We start from the raw sequence: 17,172 nt of genomic DNA on the forward strand, positions 1-17,172 counted from the left end.
TAATCTTCCATTCACTGTTTATAGAGCGAGAGAGATATATAAAGAATAAAAGTTTCCGTTCTAAAACATCAAATCAGCTCATGTCTGAAAAAAAAAGCGGCTTTAATACTACCACTAGTTAATTCCACATTAGTTTGTCTTCTACATATATGTATGTGTACGTACACATACTCTCTCCGCTCATCCACCTGTTAGACCCACTTTCAACCCCCCCCTTCAATTCCAAGAACGATCTAAACCACCAAACCGGATCTCAACATCCCCAACAGACTGAAACATTCCCTATATCTACACAAACACACATTGATTGGCTCCACTTTGATTTAAAAAAAAAGCCACCATTTCCGTTTTCATGTTCTTGCACGCTCAAAGCTTTTCTACTTGTGTGGTTTCAAGTAAACTGTTATGCTCCCTCAGGTTCTTTCCTTTTCTTACCAGACCTTCTGTTAGCTCTGCTGCTTCTTTCTTGTGGATCTGTTACAGGTTGTGACTTCTGCTCTTGTAAGCCTATCTCCTTTGTCGCATCCATAGGATCTGATTGAGTTATGGTTTTATCGTACATAATCGCTGCATCGAGCGAGAAGATGTGAAGGGATAGCGCAGACAGCGTCGAGATTTTAGCAGCCGCTGATAGAGAAGACCAGTACCACCATTCATTTTTCAAGTACTCTGTCTTTATCATGTCTTCTACCACAATTGCTGCCTGAACCAACTGAATATCAAAAAATGTCACATTAGAAAATCCAGATTATATGGGTGTTATATAGAGAGGAGTAAAAGGTATATTATATATATATAAGAACTAAACCTCGAAAATGCTTTGTGCCGATTTAACAAAAGCACGCCAAGCTCGTCTACGGTCTGGATGTGATTTCGATGGTCTTAAAGCTTCTTCAGGTAGTGCCACATCCATATCAAGCAAGTTGGTTTTAAGGAATCTGAAAACCGGCAAAGCTTTGCCAGTAACACGTTTCAAAGAAGCCTGTGGAACCACACAGCAGCCTTTTAACCCACTACCTGTAGACTTTTTGTTCTTTTCCTCTGACTTGTCACATCCCATTCCGCTCAGTTTATTCAGCGGATTGCCAAGATCATTTGTCACAGATCTGTCCAATGATTCAGAATTCAAGCCTTCACCATTGGCTTCAGAACCAGTAAAAATCACCTGATCCCCTGAATCACCACCATCTAGCTTATTGCAAGTGGCCGATATGAGCATTGAGTCGTTAAGATGAATAGATGGCAACGGAAGAAATGTTGGACTTCCATTTGAACCGATCAGACCAATCTCTTTAACCAAATCTCTGTTAGAATCCTTTGTCACAAACTTGGAGCAGATCTCCTCAAAATGGTATGGGGAAATAGATTCTTCTTCTTGATATCTTATCAACCCAGAACCAAGTTCAGAAACATTGGATATTTCAGCTTTATCTTTGCCAGCGCTAGACTTTACACTAAGATAATCGGATTTCAGGCTTTCTTTTGCTTTTGAAGAATCAGATTTTTCTTTGCCTTCTTCAGTTGCTAATGAATAAGGAACACACTTACTCTCGGCGTGCTCCTCAAATTCATCATCACTTGCAAATGTTTTGTGGCATATGAGGCAGTGAATCATAGATGGCAAAATGGATTCCAAGCATTCGCATCTACACAGTTTCTCTCGCTCTGCACACTTTGTCTTCTTCCCCCGTTTTTTATAGGTTTCGATCTCTAGTTTGATGCATGGACCATATCTCTTCTCCATTGCCATGGCAGCCTTGGTCACAAGATCCCCAGCCATTATTGGAGAGGACGAATTCTCAGCTTGTTTAATTTCCCTTTGAAGATCCCCAAATCGTATCCTTTTCCAGCACATAATAGACTCTCTCAACTCTCTTTCTTTTGGGTCATCATCATGAAGCCATAGGACAAGCTCACTGATCTCCGCTTCAGTTTCGTAATATGTCCAGGGTGAGACCATTAGTCTTCCATGGTCAACGGCATGGAGAAATGGGGAGGGAACTTTTGAACCTGTCAAATCAACTTGTACAGCTTTCTGCAACGACATGCTTCCATCAACCAAAATACGAGGATGTTCTTCTGCGAAGTAGCAACCCCAATATAGACGACCACTACCATCACTTCCCAGAAAGTCTCTTCGTATAGATTGCCTTAGAATCTGTGATTCTATGCTTCTGATTGATTGCTGCAGATTCTGTATTTCATTACTAGTGGCATTCAAATCCTGTCGACAAGCCTGCAACTCTTGGGAAGCCAGAGAAGATGCATCATGTGCTGTCTTCAATTCCGCCGCATTAGGTTTTATAGAGTGTGTTTCACGGTTCTTTCCAACTGATTTGTCCAAGGTCTCTGTGGTATCTTCTATTTCACAAGACATATGATCCGTTACCTCTATTGGCAACTCGTTCCTTCCAGGGGATGTAACTTTTTCTGGGGTGTGAATTTTGTTCTCACTGGAAATGACATTTGACCCTCCAGTTTGAGCATGGGTCTCAATCGGAGCTTTCCCCTGATTATTGGTAAGAAACGCAGCAGAGGACGTGCCATCATCATGAGGAACCTTCTCTCCAACATTCTCCTGTTGTTGATGACGTCCATGGTGGTCTGCAAAGCTACTTGAATTTTGTGGTTCGCCCATCTCCTTTAGAATACTAGGTTCAACCTTTGCGAGTTTAGCCGTCAGAAATTCTTGCCGCAATTTTGTGTTTTTCCATTCTGAGGAAAGAGAGCGCAACTTCTGCTGCATTTCAATTAAGGCTTCGGCACACTGCTCGAGATGTTGATGAACAAGGGATGAGCTAAGCAGTTCATCGCATAGAAGCTTAAGCACCAGGATTCTCTGCATTAAAACCAAAAGAAATTGACCAGATTACTAACAGCAGCAGGCCCATATGCTTGTACTAATTTTAAGACAAAGAGAGCTACAAAATAGTTTTTGCGCACTAATCTTTAGTCACTTGACTCAATTTAACCGGAAAACTATACGGTAGAAAAATAAATATCTAAAGACTTCATTCCTTCAAAAAATCCACAACATGTGCAAGTGTCAAATATAATAATAGTTGCTACACATAAGCTAAGGATCACAACATGACAATATAATCATGATATTCATCTCCATAATGAGAAGGGAAAGGTGACACATTTCAAATGAATGACCAAAAATGAGAGAAGAGGTTCAAAACTTACCTCCTCAGCACTGAACTCCCAGTAGTCTTTTTCGCCCATCACATCTACCAGACGAGCAGCTGTTTCCATAGAAGCTCGGGTAAGTTCCCCCTGATACTTTCTACGTTTCCGCCGTCTGACTAGTTTGTTCGATTCCAAAGCATCTTGAGCCATGCGCTTGGCAATGACACATGAGGGACAATACCAATTTCCATCAGGAATTCTAATAAGAGGGGGATTCAAACAATATGTGTGATACTCCGCATCGCATGTATCACACAAGAGAACACTGTCATCATCTTTGTCAACGCCACATATTTTACATACCCCCTCATCCCACGGGGCCTTGGGAAGCTTATTTACTGAAACAACAATGTCCTTAATTTCCTTCCTCATCTCTGCACTCAGACATTCCAATTTTCTGTAGTCCATAAGTTTCTGAGCAAGTGGTAGAACCTATATCAGCAAACAAATAAAGGCTTAAAACTTGAGTAAATAATTGCACTCGACACTGCAACTATTTCTTAGGATAACATGCATACAACTCCTGGAAACTGAAAGGCAAGCACAACGATAATTCTACAAGCACACAAAAGGAAAAACCCTTCGAAAGCATCTAACTCTGATCTCAAAGACCTATAACTTTCACAAACGATAAGCCTTAACAAAATTTGTTTGATGAGACTGTCTCGACCATTTGACTTCAAGAGGCTACCAAGCTGTGAACATACGTTGTACAGAGCATAGCAGAAAAGGGAGAAAAAGACACAAACCTCGGCTTCGTATAGTGACTTAAATTTTTTAGACAATTTTTCAACCAGTTCTAAAGAATCAGGCTGATCCGCATACATAACACGTATACAACTCCACAGCTGCAAATCAGAAAGTGAAAATTAGCATGTCATCCATGAAACAAGATAAAGTTGCATGCATAAACAAAACGGAGTCCACGAGTATACCATCACAATGAAATTTAAAAAATAAGTCAAGCATGTACTGGCAGACTCAATTGGTTCGATTTCTAATCATAGCTAAAACGTTATCCAACAGCTGAGCAGCTAAATTTATGGGTGTTAACACTTTTACATTCATGCATCCAAATGAATAGTGCAAAACTAACAGCACAAAGATGCAATACCCAAAATGGAGATGTGTCACTTTTAGAAACTAGTTCTCATATCGCACAAAAAGCATCATGCCATCAATTGCAGAAAAATCAGACAAAGAGGGAGAATCCTACCTCAAGAATATCCTCAAGAAAAGCTTCAGTTGATCCGTCATACGCACCGACAGCCAACCGCAAATCAATAGTTCTAAAGTCTAGGGGACGCGAAACCATTGCAGGTGATCCCAAGAGTCCGTCATCATCATTATCATTTAAATTCAGTAACTTTCGCCCCAATAAAGTACAAAACACTTTATCCTCGTCTACAGCTGCAACATCACGCAACACAGCACGACATTTCTTCATAATGACATCAGAAACACCAATAGACGTCCTCTTTTTGGTTCCTTTGACAGACTTCTGCACCAAATCACCACCTCGAACATCGGCTAGCAATGAGAGGACAGCTTTCTGTATTCAGTAAAGGGAAATAATATCATATGTCATCAGACTTGAGATTAAATCACCGGAAGAACAAGTGACAGAAAAGGGAATTCGAGAAACAAGAAATTTCCAATTACGCAATTCAAAATTTAATGTACTTCAGGAGGGAAGAGCATTGGTTTTAGAGATTGAACCTTTGTCGGTCCTGATGCATTGCCTTTATATACTTCTTTACTGATGGAATGCTCTAATATCTTCTTTGCCCACTCTGGTGGATTTCTCTCTAAAGCATCATAGACACACTTTCTGATTCTAGTCCCAACATTTGTTGGAAGCTTTCTCACAGGTTCCAGAACCAGTGCCCATTCTGGAATATCACCATTGCAAGCGTTTGTCTCAGTAGCATCAAGGCCATCAGAATCATCATCTTCCACAGAGAGAACATCATTTTCTCTTGTCAAAGAACCAAATATTTTTTTAATAGCCTCTGCAAGTAACTGAAGATAAAGAGTTAATATGTATACGTAAATCCAAAGATCATTCTGTCTCTGTGAGAGTGGTTTAGGAATGTACGTATATTAACACTCAACAATCAAAGACTTGCCCGGAAGTTAATACTCATAACAACACAAAGCAAATCGATTTTTCAGACTGTATAATTAAACAGGACCTTCGGGATATTCAAGAGTAACAGAATATGAATGTCAAAATATAGAAGACAAAAGAACTTAACACTCTAGACTCACCTACAATTGGAACATATCTTCTAATAAGCTTGAGAAAGATCAACCTGACTATAGAACATTTGAAGGCCAAGAAAAACCGCACATAGGTTCCAAAAGAGACACTCAATTTGTGATCCCGTCAACCAGTAATACAAGTAAGATATGTAACCCAGAAAATAAATAGAAAAATAACAAAAACATACCATTGAATCGGCTTCCATCCCATCCACTCCTGTAAGTGAACCACAGAGCAAACCACCATCCCCTTGTAAGCAACGGAATACCTTACCACTTTCACGAGCAGCAATCTCCGCTGATTCGAGGTTCCCATCCATTGATAAAAGAGACAAAATGTACCTACGGGCCAATTCAGGCCATGTGAACTCGTTAACAGGAAGCATATGCAGCTTATTTCTTTTAGCAGAAAGTGTACAGTCATCCTTTTTCCGTCCCCGTCTGGATCTTGATTCTCCAGAATCAAAGTTTGGATCAACAAATGCAGCTACCTTGGATTGCAACTCACATATTAGCACTTGCAGAAGCGAAATGTGAGTCTTTGTTAGAAGTGCACCCACGCACGGCCCACGAGAGGAATTTGAAATGTTGAACTCAGTAGAATCCCCTGCTTTCGTCTCTTTTAGTACAGAAGCAAAGGTATTTTCCGAAGAAAAAGGTTGGCGAGATTCATCCAACAAAGATAAAAATTTAGTAGCTGTACGATCCTCATCACTAATGTTCATCTCACTTCTATTAACTTCTTTCCCAGATTTATCAAGAAACAAACCATCGAACACTGGATTGACAATCTCTTGTTCAAGCTTCTCAGGGGAGAAAGCCTCTCCCAAACCCAAAATTTCACGGAAACGCCAGAACACTTCAGATACCTGATCAGGCAAACATAAAAATGAGTGTTATACATGTGGCAGGACTTAGTGAATGGAGGGGTACTTTGTAGATTACTATATAATAAAAAAACACATGAATGTACCTGAAGGAAGTCACCAACAACCACAGGAGGAAGCCTCAAACACATAGGCCTCCCGGGAGGAGGGTGTGGATTGCTGAAACCATGACCACCATTTAGTTTATGCCTTTTGGCTTTCCGAGATATCTCACCAAAAACTTCTTCCCTGACATTTTCTCCAACTTTTGGATTGGCAATAAGCGCTCCTTCTGCTACAGTTACAGAAACAGAAGAACTTCTAGTCTTCAGAGACCTATAATTTGAACATGATTCGGCACCAGGCATACGTTCAATCATTTCCTGTACAAAATCTGCATCAAGCCCAAACCTGCTTTGATCCAGCCACCTTGACAAAACATCAACTAGAGATGCAATCTCGCTATTATCCTTTCCACCACATGTAGCACTGTGAGGAGCCAAAGAACAGCAAAATCTTGACAAAGATAAAATCACATTATCTTTCTCATTTCTTGTATCCCAGTTGATTTCCCTCGTTTCTCTGTCAACATGCTTGCAACGGAAGTTCATGGTACCCTTGTGCTTCAGGACATTGGAACATGCATCAACAAGTTTTTGAGACACCTTTTGCCATGCAACAGACAATGAATCTTCTTCCACAATAATATCGCCAATCTCAACCTCATGCTGCTGATTATAGGATAGAGTATTATTTAAGTCTACTTGAGAAGAACCAACTTCCGAGCGCAAGCAATAGAATGTACTGGAGAAACTCTTCTCCTGTAAACAAGACAATATATCATCTCCAAGTGGTGGCGATGGATCTGAAAGAAGGATTTCAACAGTGTCGTCATCATGTTCTTGAATACTGTCTCTCCGATCACCTCGTTTGTCAATGTTCTGTTCCACCATTTCATCAATCTTTGGGCAGGAGAAGACAGTTGATCCAACTGGAACAAATGATTTAGAGCATGGTGACCGTGTAATCTTGAAAACAGGCCCAGAACTACCACCAGATACTTCACAAGTAAATAAAGACCCCGTGATTTTATCATGCCAGCAGGACTTATATCCTATTGGATAAATCATGTTGACATTGTGGTAAGACTGTCTTATGTCAATTCGTCCAAGCGAGAGGACAAAGAAATCTTCAAATTGCATAGGAAGTCCTTTCTGAAAGTCAAAATACACAAACATGAGGGTTTAAAAACAAAAAAAACAAAGAGAAACCAGTTGAGAATCGAAGTCTACACTTACATTAGCTTCCTCACAACCGCATCCATTATTCCCAGAGCTAAGAGATTCACCAGATGAAATGGCAAAAGGGGGCATCGTCTGACCATTGTATGGAAAACGACTGAGCTGAGCACTCACTGAACTACCCTTTAGGTCAGGGAAACTATTGTTTGGCCATCTTGATGTCTTTCTTCTCTTGGGCATATTCAATCTTTCTTGAAGAAGAGAACTCTCATTCCTGATATCAGTATCCATACAGCTGTAGTTACCATTAGTTGCCAAGCCGAGATAACAAGCAACATCTTGTATTGAACTAAATGTTTTTCCACTCGGAGAACAATACACTGGACAGAGATGATAGCCATTTAAAGGCTGTTTAAATTCGACATGCCAACCATCTTCTAAAACTCCGTGCCTTTCAGATATGAAATGCCTGAGATTATGCAACAAGAGCTCGCTTGGATCCAAGGATGGGAATCTGATGGGCAAACTACTGTTCCCGAGGTTTGATGGGAAGCCAAAATCTAAAGTATGTGCTCTACCAGGATCCAGAAAGCTTGAATGCGTCATTGAATGTTCAAAAGAGTTCCCCATGGCCAGCATATGCTTTCTGGAGAAGAAAAACAAACAAGGAAGCACATGAGCCATCAGTGCTTTTCTTGTCGAGCTCAAACCAATATTCAGTTCGTCAAAAAAATAAACCCTAACGAATAGTCGGAAAATGGAACCACAGCTGCGTACCTCGAATCTGACGTATCCTCGCCTCCGTATCCCTCGGCATCACTCGGCGGCGAGGCGTTCATATCCAGGATGAGCTTGGACTTCACCCCCAACGGCCACAGTTTACTCCTCCCGCCGCCGGCAACACAGTCGCTGCACATCCAATCGGCGGAAGGAGCAGCCTCCACTCCGTCGTTAACACAGTTAAGATGAAACCCTCGCTCGCAAGCGTCGCAGACTACTACGAGCTCCATCGACTCCGGCCTTCCACAGGCGCCGCACGCGGCATCCCGATCCGGCTCAGGAACCTCAGCAGGGGCTCCAGGGGCTGGGTCCGGATTATCATGAATTGACCTAACAACTTCAACGGGTTCATACTCTCCGTCATCGTCCTGTACAGCGCCGCCGGGAGTAACGCCGGTAGGGATTTCGTTAAGATCGATGCCGAGAAAGGAGCGATTATCTTCGTCGAGAGCGGCGCTCCTGGTCTCTCCGAGTTGCTTTTTCGTAGAATCAGTGAGTTCCATTATTCGATTAGGTTGTTGAGATCGAGCATTGCCTTTACATTTGAAGACGAAGAAAGAAGAGAGTTAGAAGCGAAAGAGGTTTTCTTATTAATTTTCTCTCCACTTTTCCCCAACTTCTGTTTCGACTTCGAGAGAGAACGAAAAAAAAAACGTGAATTATCTTTAGCTTCTTCTTTTTTTCTTTTTTTTTTGTGTGCGTTTTAAACTTTCTTTTTTCTAATTTACTCGATTAAATGATATTATTGTTGTAATCGGCATATTTAATTCCATTTACGTAATTACATGATAGCAAGGAATGAGTGTAAAATATGAAAAGAAAATAGTTACTTTAGATTCTTGCTTTTATATTTGAATAATATATTATCACATGATAATTACAATTTTGAGTGTGGGGGGTGGTTTCATTGGTAAAGCGGTAAAAGATAAGTAGGAACTAGGAAGCAATGGACCTTTAGTGGTCAAAAATATGTTACTGTGTCAGAAGAAAGGTAAAGAATTTAAAACCATTGGCATCACGAGGAAAGTAACTCAAGGAAGGTGTAATGTATACGTTAGTGATACTACTAATCGCTTTTTCTTTTTCTTTTTTTTTTTAATACTAAAGCAGTCATTTGTATACCAATCTGCAAATCATTTGGTACATTAATCTAAGATTGTGTCAGGATATAACTAAGAATTGACTACCTAGCCTAATCAACTGATTCGTCTAGTGGACCAAATGTTGATATAGAACCTGCACACAAGCCCAAAGCAGGAACGTTACAATTATCAGGGGCCTCTTTTTCAAGTTTTCTAACACAGAGTCGACTAGATCTACCTGTCCCAGTAGAAAAGTGTACAATATTGCAACAAAATAGTTTGAAACGTGGTTTGTTCCATCAATGTACACATGTTCTTGTAACTTATGTCAATGTGTATACTCTCATTCATTAATGTGTGTAGAAACTATATATAAGGGTTGGGAGATAAACTGGTCCAAGCAGCTTAAAACAAGCATTTATACATACAAGAGAGTTGGCTAGATTATCATTATCCCAATATAACATTTTTCTTATTAACTTTTAAGGTTTTTTTTTTGGTGTTGACTTATGCAAGATTACATTTCATGATCACAGAGTGTTATCCACCATGAATGAATGATCTTCAGCAGCAAGTAAACCAGTGAAAACTGAACTGGCTTCAGGCCATTCTGGTCATAACCTCTTGAAGAAGAAACTTTGTATCTTTGTAACACGATTCTGTCTCGGCTAAGTTCTTCGTTTTAGCTGCATCTTCAAGCTGTGTAGAAAGAAAAAAAAAATACATCAACACTCTCTTCGGATAAGAGTAAACCAGATGAAGACTGGTGTTAGTGGTGATACCTTTTCAAAGTTGTCGAACAATCTGTTGGCCAAATCAGTGAGAGGCTGCTTGTCTTGGGAGGCAGCAGCAGAGATGAGATTGTCGAAATCATAGAACAAGAAGGTGGATTTAAGCCTCAAGTACTTTTTAACATAGTTTAACGTGTCTGGTCCGATCAAGTCCTCCATAGCTAAGAGATCGAAAGCATACTTTTTAACTCTGTACGTTCTTCCTTTGGTCCCGATGTCAGCTACATACACTCCTTTCTTCAAGAACGATCTCGTCCCTGTCTGCTCGTTCACGATATCTGAGGAAGAAGAACAAAACCGAAAATTTGTCAACTGAGCAAGTTGTACGGCTCCAAAGTTTCAAATTTAGTTAGGACAAATTCAACATCTTCTTTTCAACCGAGAACCAAGAAAAAACTTATCAGATTCTCCATCAAGAGTTTGGATAGAGAATATAGCTTACTGTTGTAAATAGGAGGAGTTGGAAGAGGACCATCGATCCAAAACCCATTGTTGTCTTGTGCCAAAGAAACATTATCACCGCCGAAAGTTCCAGACAGAGCTATGGAGACAGCAAATCCAAGTGTCATCATCCGTCTTGGAAGCTGTACCGAGTCATCTGTGGTGGTTTTCCTACAAACAAACCCGCTCGATTTTACGATTTTCCGAGTCTCACGTAGTTTAGATATCGAGAGTAAAGTGTTGGTGAGAGTGTTAAGATCTATGAAGTGAGCCATTGATTGTAGTCACCAGAGGAAGCTTGGCCCTTTAAGGATGAGCTTTCTTCTGTTCTTGTGTTGGTTTCGTTTTTTTTTAATCCGTTGATAAAAAAGAGGGAAGCTGGTTATCACAAATACTCTATCTGAACGGAGGGGGTGTTTCCGTAATTCAATACTTTAAGTGCGTGCTGTTCTACAAGTTACGAAGTAGAATTCGTGCCGTTTTAACGTGACAAACTTCTTTTTTATCTTCTCCTCTCCGTCGCGGTTCTTCATCCCGCCGTCTGATTATCCGATTTCTCCGTGTTCTGTCTCTGCCAACGACGTTTCCTCGTGTCTCCCTCTCCTGTGTTCCAAAGCGCAATTCAGGTACTCCACTGCTCCGATTTGGAATTATTGGTGATTAAAATTCCAGTTTCATATCATTTAGAGAAATCGTGGATGGATCCGCAGACGCAGAACACTTCGTTGCAACGCCTTCAGAATGTAGAGAGGGTGAGATTTATAGATTAAATCTCAGACAATGGAACAAGCATTTATATATAGTTTAAATCTCGGACAATTGGAAGTTTATTTGATTTGAATCTGGGCCTGGGCGCAGAGAGTGGTAAGGGTATTGGATATAGCTGGAGGAGTGATGGAAGAGCTGGCGAGCCCTTCTGGGCCCAGGAAAGATTTCGTCAACAGCCATTGCCGAGAGTTCATGCAATCCATCAAGGTTGATTACTCTTCTTCTTCTTTTCTTCTTCTTCTTCTTCTTCTTCTTCTTCTTCTTCACTTCACTTTATAGAGTCTTGTTGAGCTTTAAGGTTTATGAATGGTGAACTTCTGATATTTCCTTTGGATTCTACTGCTACCTGTTTGGGACACAAGTCTAGATTATTAATGCTCATTTCTAATTTCATCTGTTTTGATAATCTCGTTGATCAACAAAACAATTCGTGCTCTCATTTCACACTAGTCTTGCTTAAGGATTACTTTGATTGTGCTAACCACAAATTTTCAGCTAACATTTGGATGTACAGATATGCTTTTACATTATTGCAAATCCATATGACAACATGAACTTGTTGTGAAATTTTGGCAGGATATTCAAGTGACACTAAGGGAAGAGATCAAAAGCGCCTGCGAGTACCGTCCCTTTGAGAAATGCGACTACAACGCAAGGATAGCTAATGAAATCTGCTTCCAGAAGCTTGAATATGTCCTCTCCCAGCTTCATGATCTTAAAAACACCGTTGACCGGTATCCTTCTTCCGATTGAACTCGTTATGAATCTCTCTTTTGCAGACTTTCTATCGAGTTTTGTTTTTACAAAATCTCCTCTATGCTGGTTTTAGTTAAATATTTACAAAACTCTTCCTTTGAGCAATTATGATGTAGTAGTTTCTAGAATAATACAGGCTATCCTCTGCTTGTGGCACAAGTAAGCTTGCTTTTCATAAATGTATTTGATTTTGCTAAAAAGATTAGGTGAAGTTGGTTAGACCATTCACATGCGATGAATTAGATGCACCAATTGGGAGTTAGCCACGTCAGCTTATTTATAGAACCTCCCCCAGACCAAAGCTAGCAAAGGGTTTAGTGAGAACCGGTACTTCTCTGTTAGCGGTTATGCCGGTTCATGCTCTGTTTTTATGCCAGCTCAAGAGACGCGTTTGATTGGTGAAGGCAATCTCTTGCTATATGGAGAAACTTGAAAACTAGGGTTTTACAAGTTGGTGATGAGAAGAAGAGGAACAAAGATCTAAGTCTAAGAAGAGAGAGAGAGATAGAGAGAGAGAATCAGGATTTATCCTGAATTTTTTCCGTTTCGAGTCGGGTCACATCACATGGGATCTAAGAGGATGAGGCTACAAACGTCGCCCATGTCTGAAATGGACGATACGGATGAAATGCACGAGGCGTTGTTCGCAAAGAGAGGCTGCTGTTTCCTTGTGCCCTGCCTTGCCTCATCCCAGCCGTCCTCTCGTGGCAGATCTGTGTGGTGGCGACGGATCAGGACAACAGGCGACAAGCTCGAGCCTGGGGAGCGGTGGTGGATTAGAGGGTGGAGGAAGACGAGGCAGTGGTCGGAGCTCGTAGCTGGCCCTAGATGGAAGACATTTATACGCAGATTCGGACGTAACCACTGCTGCGGCGGATGTGCTGGAAACAGTGATTGCGTAGCAATCAGTCCAAACCGGTCAGAACAGGGTAAATTCCGGTACGATCCGTTGAGCTACTCTTTAAATTTCGACGATGGAAAGCAAACGGGACACTTTGAAGACGAGTTTCCATACCAGTATTACTCGAAGAGATTCGCTGCGCCTTCGTTGCCGGTCTCCACTAAGTGTCCCATGGATTTCGATAGCGACAGAGAGGCACAGTCGCTTCATAAGTGAAAAATCACGGGGCTGCGTTGTGTGTGTGGAATAAAAGTTAGATTTGTTAGCGTTTCTTTTCTTAAAAGTTAAAAATATTGTTTCTGTAGTAGTTCATGTGCAATGCCTTTTTCCTCTAAACAAAAACAAAAAAGGACAACTCGTCAGTTGTAGAATAGTGATAGTTGCCATGGAATATGCACACGAACTGTTTGATGCATGTGTGTACTTGTATATCTATGTTAAACCGAATTCGGGTAATGGACGTGCTGATTATGAATATGGAAACGTACAAGGCCCATGAAATAGAGGAGACAAAGAAGACCCACTAAAAGGCCCATATTGGTAAACTACAGGAACGAAACGTCCAGAGGGCGGGGGTATGAATTAATTTCCCCTTGTTTGAGTAGAGAGGTTTTTAGGGTTCTATAAAGTGGAGGAATTTAGGGTGGGATTTTCTAGGATCAAAAATGGGTTCGGCGATGGGGGGGGATGAGAAGGACGCGTTTTACGTTGTTCGTAAGGGAGACATCGTTGGTGTGTATCGAAGCTTTAGCGAATGCCAGCAACAAGCTTCCTCTTCTGTAATCTCTCATTTCACTCTCACTCTCTTTTTTTATTTATTTTTTTCCCTTAAATCGACTCAAAAACATCACTTGATAATATGCTAGAATACTATGGATTGTGGTTGTTCAGGTATCAGATCCAGCGATGAGTGTGTACAAAGGATATGGTTGGCCACAAGGAGCACAAGACTTCATATCCTCTTTTGGCCTTAAGAACGCTCTCTTCTCTGTCAACGCTACTCATCTCAAAGATGATTCTGTCTTTGGCAAACTCATTCCTTGCCCTCTTCAGGTTCTTTATATATAATCTTCATCTTTGTTTACCACTTCATTAGTGCAGAGACATATCATATACTTTTGCTCTCGTTTCAGCAACCATCTTCTTCTTCTTCCCAAGGAGACTCTCTCGACAAACCTTCCCAGCCTAAGAGATTATTGCAACAAATGGTAACCACCAGACTCATGATTCATTTCATTTACCCATATAACAATGTGAGAGATAGATTATAAATGTGTCTTGTTACCCTCTCATGATCGTTCAGGAAACTGATGAATCACCCTCCTCGAGTCAACCACAAAAGCATCTTAAGACTGAAAATAGCAGCGGCGGCATGGTTCCTCGCCTTGCTGTTCCTTCCAGTCAGTTGACTCGCCGTCCCATACTTCAAAATGTAATACCATTCTCCCAACAAAAATGTTTTTTTTTTTCTTTTGTTTTCAAAAATAGTAATCGGAATCTATTTACTTGAACCTCTCAGGATTCATGTAACATCGAGTTTGACGGGGCTTCCAAAGGAAACCCTGGGAAAGCTGGTGCTGGAGCTGTTCTCCGTGCTTCACATGACAACAGTGTGCTCTTCTATTTGCGCGAGGGTGTGGGGACTGCTACTAACAACGTTGCAGAGTATCGAGCTCTCCTTCTTGGTCTCAAGTCTGCTCTTCACAAAGGCTTTAAGAATGTGCGCGTCCAAGGAGACTCAATGCTTGTCTGTATGCAGGTCCATATATAGACTCTTGCTTCAATCCATTCTTTTCTTTATTTGTTTGGTTCCAAAAGTATCTAACTAATTTGGGAGGCAGGTTCAAGATATATGGAAAACCAAACACCCGAAAATGGCTGAGCTTTGTAAACAGGCCAAGGAGCTTATGAAGCAGTTTAAATCATTCCACATCCAACACATTGACAGGGTAATAAAGCCACTTAGTTTGTTTGTGTAATTGGAATTTGGAAGTGAAGATGATAATTAATGGTTAGCCGTGTGGTATATGTATAGGAGTTCAATTCTGTTGCTGATGCACAAGCTAACCATGCCATCAACCTCCCAGGTGAGTTATCTTAAAAGAAATATAGATTCTAGCTTTTCTTTTTAAAATAAATGGATCTTAAGATGCTAACCAGAGGTCTTGTGTGTTTCTTTTCTTCTTAACTCGATGCGAAACCAGAGGGTCAAACGAAAGAGATTGCAGGCGGCTAGAAGAAGAGAAGAATCATCATGTTCAACTAATTAATTATATATTTCTGTTAGCTAATTTCTGGGATCGTGTCTTTGATATGCTAGTAGTATGTGTCAACATGATGATGGAACGTGTTCTTCTCTCTCTTCTGCTCTGTCCCCTGCCCCCAAGAACATGTCTATCTTTTGCTTATATTCGGTTCAGTACGTTGTCCTAGTGATAATGTTTTTTTCTCAACTTGAAAACATTATCAACGTTTCCTCGTTATGCGGTCTTATTTGTTTATTAAAACCATTAGTCCACACATGCAAGGGCTAACTAATAATTGTCCAAACCATACTCAACAAGAACAAGGTTGTTGCATATGAAGATGGAACATGTTATGCTGATATCTCATTTGCTCTGTCCACAGCCTGTTGAAATTTCAGGTCAATTGTTCTCAAAGATGAAATAATTTAAATGCTTTTTTACATACATTCAAAAGCTCTGGATGTGAAGATGGTAAAAACGAAACCTGATATTTATCAACTGGATCACAAAAACAAACAATCTCAAGAAGATAAATTACAGAGGGAAACAAACATTTAATTTACAGTTATTTATCTATTTCCCTTTTGCGGTTGTTTGTACAAAGTAAAAAAAAAAAAGAAAAGGCTCACAGCTGCGACGATCATCCACCGTTAGTAGGAATGGGATCTAGGTTGTCTCAAAAGCTCAATCAAAGCCTCGGCCTTGTGCTTGGCTCGACTAGTTCCTCCCGCCTGAGAAAGCGCCACAAGCGGAGGAATCGCTCCTTCCCGAGCCACCATGGTTCGATACACGACACTCTCCTCGCAAATCTGAAGCAGTATCGAGACAGCCATCTCTTTCTGCCTCTGCGTCCCGTCCTCCACGATCTCCACCAGCACCGGCACTCCCCCCTCCTCCACAACCGCCGCCTTCGATTCCGGCACCGACATCAGCAGGCTCATCACGAACGCCGATTTGTCGACCATGTTGGATCCGAAATCCGCCATCAGCTCCACGAGAGGCTTCATGATTCCAGCCTCCACGGCTCTGATCTTGTTCTCCTTAGCCGAGCAGAGGGAGTAGAGAGCCGTCGACGCGTCCTTCTTCGCCCTGAACCCTCCCGTCTCCAGGAGGTTAACCAGGAGAGGAATCGCCCCCGATCTCCCGATCGCGATTTTGTTATCCTCGAGCTGGGAGAGGCGGAGGAGGGCGCACGCGGCGTTCTCCTTAGCCGTGGGAGTTCCCATCTTCAAGGCCCAGACGAGGGGCTTGACGGCGCCGGAGGAAGCGATGAGGTCCTTGTTCTCGTCGCAGAGGGAGAGGTTGAGGATGGCGGTGACGCCGTACTCCTGGAGCAGAGGGTCGGAAGAGGAGATGAGGGAGACGAGCGGCTTGATGGCGCCGGCCTCGGCGATTTTGACGCGGTTCTCGGGTTTGTGCTTGGAGAGGAGCCTGATCTCCATCGCGGCTTGCTTCTGGTTCTCGATCGAGGAGGAGAGGAGGGCGACCAGATGGGGGATGAGGTCGTCGGAGTTGTCGGTGGCGGAGGAGAGGAGGAGGCGTCGGCTCAGGGAAGAAGGGGTGGGGAATTCGCCGGATCTGTCGCTGTTGCAGTCGCTGAAAGCGGAGGAGGAGTGGTCGTTGAGGCTCAAGTTGCTGAAAGTGTGGCCGAGGTAGCTGAAACCGGCGCTAGTATCCGTCTCCATCGATGCAGAGAGAGAGAGATCAAAGACTGTTGTGTGATATCGTATTCATAAACGTGGATGGTTTACCAGAGACGGAGAGAATATTTGTTTGTTTGGATGTGTAATAAGAGAGGAGAAACAAACAATTATTAAATTAAATATAATAATGTTTTTGGGGT

General features: G+C 41.7%; 6 protein-coding genes across 7 annotated transcripts; 3 read left to right on the forward strand and 3 right to left on the reverse strand.

Annotated features, from left to right (window-relative positions):
• Positions 1–41: 41 nt before the first annotated feature.
• Positions 42–9,166, reverse strand: LOC103850066 (methyl-CpG-binding domain-containing protein 9). Of its 2 annotated transcripts, XM_009126772.3 has the most exons (10): positions 8,342–8,847; positions 7,622–8,210; positions 6,431–7,537; positions 5,646–6,326; positions 4,912–5,214; positions 4,409–4,744; positions 3,942–4,040; positions 3,190–3,624; positions 809–2,839; positions 42–712 (listed from the first exon to the last, which is right to left on the reverse strand). In XM_009126772.3, exons 1-10 carry the CDS (start codon positions 8,845–8,847, stop codon positions 404–406), a joined length of 6,396 nt encoding a protein of 2,131 aa, XP_009125020.2. In that variant the 3' UTR covers positions 42–403. The 2 variants fall into 2 exon arrangements, with proteins under 2 accessions (XP_009125020.2, XP_033140947.1); XM_033285056.1 differs by lacking the exon at positions 3,942–4,040 and having other exon boundaries at positions 8,342–9,166.
• A 645-nt stretch (positions 9,167–9,811) lies between these two features.
• On the reverse strand, positions 9,812–11,019 carry LOC103850067 (photosynthetic NDH subunit of lumenal location 3, chloroplastic). The gene is made up of 3 exons (XM_009126773.3): positions 10,660–11,019; positions 10,209–10,495; positions 9,812–10,125 (listed from the first exon to the last, which is right to left on the reverse strand). The coding sequence occupies exons 1-3, from the start codon at positions 10,931–10,933 to the stop codon at positions 10,027–10,029; spliced, it is 660 nt and encodes a 219-aa protein (XP_009125021.1). The 5' UTR covers positions 10,934–11,019; the 3' UTR covers positions 9,812–10,026.
• A 66-nt stretch (positions 11,020–11,085) lies between these two features.
• LOC103850069 (mediator of RNA polymerase II transcription subunit 11) lies at positions 11,086–12,382 on the forward strand. The gene is made up of 4 exons (XM_009126774.3): positions 11,086–11,284; positions 11,346–11,410; positions 11,517–11,633; positions 12,003–12,382. Exons 2-4 carry the CDS (start codon positions 11,357–11,359, stop codon positions 12,177–12,179), a joined length of 348 nt encoding a protein of 115 aa, XP_009125022.1. The 5' UTR covers positions 11,086–11,284; positions 11,346–11,356; the 3' UTR covers positions 12,180–12,382.
• On the forward strand, positions 12,003–13,454 carry LOC103850070. Its single transcript, XM_009126775.3, has 2 exons — positions 12,003–12,160; positions 12,560–13,454. Exon 2 carries the CDS (start codon positions 12,748–12,750, stop codon positions 13,297–13,299), a length of 552 nt encoding a protein of 183 aa, XP_009125023.1. The 5' UTR covers positions 12,003–12,160; positions 12,560–12,747; the 3' UTR covers positions 13,300–13,454.
• A 147-nt stretch (positions 13,455–13,601) lies between these two features.
• On the forward strand, positions 13,602–15,566 carry LOC103850071. Its single transcript, XM_009126776.3, has 8 exons — positions 13,602–13,862; positions 13,975–14,136; positions 14,217–14,291; positions 14,387–14,515; positions 14,603–14,842; positions 14,925–15,032; positions 15,119–15,170; positions 15,288–15,566. The coding sequence occupies exons 1-8, from the start codon at positions 13,749–13,751 to the stop codon at positions 15,317–15,319; spliced, it is 912 nt and encodes a 303-aa protein (XP_009125024.1). The 5' UTR covers positions 13,602–13,748; the 3' UTR covers positions 15,320–15,566.
• Positions 15,567–15,792: 226 nt separating this feature from the next.
• On the reverse strand, positions 15,793–17,106 carry LOC103850072 (U-box domain-containing protein 4). The gene has a single exon (XM_009126778.3). It carries the CDS (start codon positions 17,012–17,014, stop codon positions 15,980–15,982), a length of 1,035 nt encoding a protein of 344 aa, XP_009125026.1. The 5' UTR covers positions 17,015–17,106; the 3' UTR covers positions 15,793–15,979.
• Between the last annotated feature and the right edge of the window lie 66 nt (positions 17,107–17,172).

Source organism: Brassica rapa, chromosome A01, assembly GCF_000309985.2.
Source record: "Brassica rapa cultivar Chiifu-401-42 chromosome A01, CAAS_Brap_v3.01, whole genome shotgun sequence".
Taxonomy (NCBI): Eukaryota; Viridiplantae; Streptophyta; class Magnoliopsida; order Brassicales; family Brassicaceae; genus Brassica; species Brassica rapa.